A 4,148-nucleotide genomic window follows, 5' to 3' on the forward strand; every position below is an offset into this window, starting at 1 on the left:
TTAATTTACAGCTAACATAATTGTAAAATTATACATGGCACCTAACTGGTCCCTACAAGCTCTTAGCTCCAAGCTTCAACCTCCAATTGTTCCAAGCGGCACAGTTAAAAGTTAAAAGAATATATTTAAAATTTATCAATTCACAAAATTAAAATAAAACATATTAATTAACTTAATATCTATTCCAAAAAATAAATAAAAAGAAAGAAACACCTAAGCAACTTAAAGAAAGAAAAATCACAGCAATAAAGAAAAAAAGTAAACAGATAAAAGACACTAAGAAATACTAGACTCGCCTTCTTCGAAATTTCATAAAATTAAACTCAGTTGTCTTCTGTTTATAAAAGAATACAATGACATTCCTTGATATTTAAGTAAATAATAATAGACAGATAAAACACTTGGAATATTAGTACTTTGTTAATTTACTAATTATTTATTTGGTCAATGAGTCTCCCATGACATGTGAATATGTGTGTATCAATATCGATAGACATTGATACATGGAATGTCAACCACACCAATATAATTCTGAGTCAAAATTAATTCTCCTGGTCATGCTCCGTGCCTTAGATTTTCCCTCATCCGAGGAATAAGATATTATAATTATAATTATACGCAACATCTGATTATTTGTAGAAGGAGAGCAACATCCTTAATCAATTTACACATCCATATCTTTCTTTTATATCAATGCACCTAAGTTATCAAAATTGATGCTTAACAATGTACAAAAATAATGATAAATAATGATCCATTATAAGTATGGCCTCCTCTTCTTATTAAATACATGAATTTTGAATAATATAGCCCAAAATTATCTTATTTTGCAATCTTTAACTATCATTTACTTTACTTTGTATTCTTTAAGTTTTGTCAAAATAATTGACTAATATGTAAATTACAGATATGAGTTAAATAAAATGTCTTGTCACCCTAATATAACCGAACACCAAAATACAGAGGAAAACAGAAATAGCTAACTGTATTTAGTGTATTATGAAATGATGGGTCAGAAACTAATTGGCATTGTAACTTCAATAATTCATTCATGTGATGAGGTACAAGACTGCGTATAATTGAGACACCATTGGGTGTTACGACAAATCACATTTCTCTGAGATTGAAAAGAGAGAACAATGGAGGAGAACTTAATCACCTTGTTTCTCCTCTAGCTTGAGGAAGTGACTGAGGAGAATAACCAAAAGAAGTAAAACTATTATCCATGTCTCTATTTCCAATATAGGAGCCAGTATCAAATGAAGAAGAAGCAAGTGAATGCAAGAACTCATCAAACCCTTCATGATTTGAACTTATATGCTTTCTCATCTCATCTGGCAACTCAACCTCTCCATCCAAATACCTCATAACTTGCCTTATGTTAGGCCTAGCATTTGGATTATCATTTGAACATATCAACCCTAATTTCAGCACCATAAGAATCTCATTTTCATCAAAATCCCCATTCAACCTTGGGTCCACCATGTCAAGTATTCTCCCTTCTTTGAACTTCTCCCACAAGCAATCCACAAGAACCAACTCCTCCGGCAACGCTTTCGGCTCGATAGGCCTGCGCCCGCATGCTACCTCTAGCAGAAGCGCGCCGAATGCGAACACGTCGGAGCTTGTGGTTGCCCTTCCTGTTCTAGGCAATTCTGGTGCCAAATACCCCAATGTACCAACAACTCTTGTTGTGCTTGGATTAGCACCATGTTCATACAATCTCGCTAACCCGAAATCGCCTAGTCTCCCATTCATTTCTGAATCAAGCATCACATTACTAGCCTTCACATCTCTATGTATAACTACTTGCTCATAGCCCTCATGAAGATACAAAAGGGCTGAAGCAACACCCTTTATGATCTTGAACCTTTGTTCCCAATTCAGGACAATCTTTGGCTCATCAAACAAGTACTTATCCAAACTCCCATTAGCCATAAAATCATACACAAGCAAAAGATCTCCGCGGCGCCGGCACCATCCCAATAATTGAACCAAGTTCCGGTGCCTGAGTCGGCCTATGCTCGCAATTTCCGATACAAATTCTCTCAGCCCCTGCTTTGATTCATGTGAGATCCTCTTTACAGCCACTTGTATCTTTGAATTCGGCAATATCCCTTTGTAAACCCTTCCAAATCCACCCTGTCCAAGCAGCTCCTTGTCCCTGAATCCTCTGGTAGCTTTCTTCAGCTCTTGGTACGAGTACCTATGCGGCCCAATCTCGAGCTCCCAAGCTTCGATTACATCTGCATTCTTCATCTTCCAGAAGAGGTAAACCCCAATTGCAACTCCAAACAAAACCAAAACCGAAATCGAAGTAGAAATCCCAATTATCAGAGAGTTATGCTTCTTCTTTGGACCTGGAAGTTGCGGTAGATTAGCAAGATCAAGAACTGGTGCTGTACCATTGATTTTAAAGCTCCAACCCAATAAATAATGAGAACTAGCAAGCAACCCTGTTGAAGCAGAGAATCCAACATACATAGTATCAAGAAAAATGGGTGAGAGATCCACATCAAATGACAAAGTTACCCTTTTAGGCTTAGAAGAAGTTGGAGACATTGCAACACTCAGAACATTCTTCACAGAATCATAATCAACCCAAACCATGATGGGTTTCCCACTCTTGAGATTCAAATCCTGCAATTTCCCTGACCCATTATCATCAAGATAGTAACTTGCATTAACAGAAGCATTGGATTGCAAGCTATTGATATCAATGCCAACATGGTTATCATTTATATCATCGAACTCAAAGTCTTGAACAGTGTCAAACTCAACAGCAAAAAGATGGTTAGTTAAGTTACCAACATCGTCTGGGTTGAAGAGACCCAAGTACTGGCTTGGGTGAGCTTTGAAATCTTTCGAAGTGGCTATGGTGAAGGCTAAGCCATGGCCACCGAGCTTGGGATACTCAGGAACAATAGCAAGAGCGAAGGAAGTTGAAAAAGAAAGAACTTTACCACTGGTTTTGTCTTTGATCTGAAATGGTGAAGGGTAGAAAGCGTGACCCATTAATCTGCTTGTTTCGTTTGTTAATCTTAGCAAACCGTTTTTCTCGATTTCTGCTATGCCGTTTAAGGATATGTTGGTTGCATCACAGTTCTTGAATCCGGAATAGAGAAGCTGATCCGGCTGAGATGATGAAACTGGGATAAGAATGAACAGTAACACAGAGAAGAGTTGTTGGTTCATGTTTCTGGCCATGACAAACTACAGAAGGTTATTGAAAGAGATCCGGGAAAAGGGTGCAGATTTGAAAAGGTTGGTGGTGGTAGAACAAAACAAACAGTAGAATAATTAATCAGAAAAACGAACATATATAATAATAATAAATAATAACAAGATGTCGTTTAGTTTGGAGAATAAATGCATATGGGAGGAAAGTGGAAAGCATAGAGAAGACAGAAGAGAGATTAAATTTTGGTCACATGGAAGGGTCAGAATATACGAGACAAGAGAAGAGAGCGATGCATAAAGAAAGGGAAATGCTTGTTTGGGTTTTTTGGGTGTTGCAGCTCACAAAGGTGTAGAGTAAGTCAACAACTGGAAGGAAAAAACAGAGGTCTGAGGATAAAGATTAGAGAGGGATGGGGGGAATTGAATGATGGTGCTTTTTCTGACAGTTGAGAGTGACGCGTGCTGTACGGAGATGGAGACGTCGCATTGTTCTACTTCTACACTACACAGCTTTGCTCAAAGATTTTTTCAATTACGATAGAAAAAGCACTTATTCATGGCATTAGAATTTTCAGAAATTGTTTTTAAGGATAAATCACCTTAACAAAGTGAATGGGTTTCAATTTTGCGTTCCAACCCTGTTAGATATCTAACAAGGATCTAACTAATAACAACTCAATAAGTATTTTTAAAGAAAAAATATAGGTAACTAACAATATTTTTGAACAATGTGAATTAATAGAGTTAAAAGAGTAAATTAATTTTAAATTTAATTAGTAGTATTAAATTAAGATGTAGTGTATTTTTATTTGATTGGTGGTTGTTCATATTGTTTAAGATGGTCATTGTTTACCTAGCATTTCTCATTTTTAAATTATACTCTATTTTTTAATAGTGTGAGATTTCATTCAATAATGTGAAATTACTCACTTTTTTTTATTGGTTAAATGCTAACTAAATTTTAATAA

At 36.1% G+C, this 4,148-nt stretch overlaps 1 protein-coding gene across 1 annotated transcript; it reads right to left on the reverse strand.

The window, feature by feature from the left end:
- Positions 966-3,675, reverse strand: LOC107639533 (L-type lectin-domain containing receptor kinase S.4-like). The gene has a single exon (XM_016343064.2). The coding sequence runs from the start codon at positions 3,205-3,207 to the stop codon at positions 1,156-1,158; it is 2,052 nt and encodes a 683-aa protein (XP_016198550.1). The 5' UTR covers positions 3,208-3,675; the 3' UTR covers positions 966-1,155.

This window comes from Arachis ipaensis, chromosome B04 (genome assembly GCF_000816755.2).
Source record: "Arachis ipaensis cultivar K30076 chromosome B04, Araip1.1, whole genome shotgun sequence".
Taxonomy (NCBI): Eukaryota; Viridiplantae; Streptophyta; class Magnoliopsida; order Fabales; family Fabaceae; genus Arachis; species Arachis ipaensis.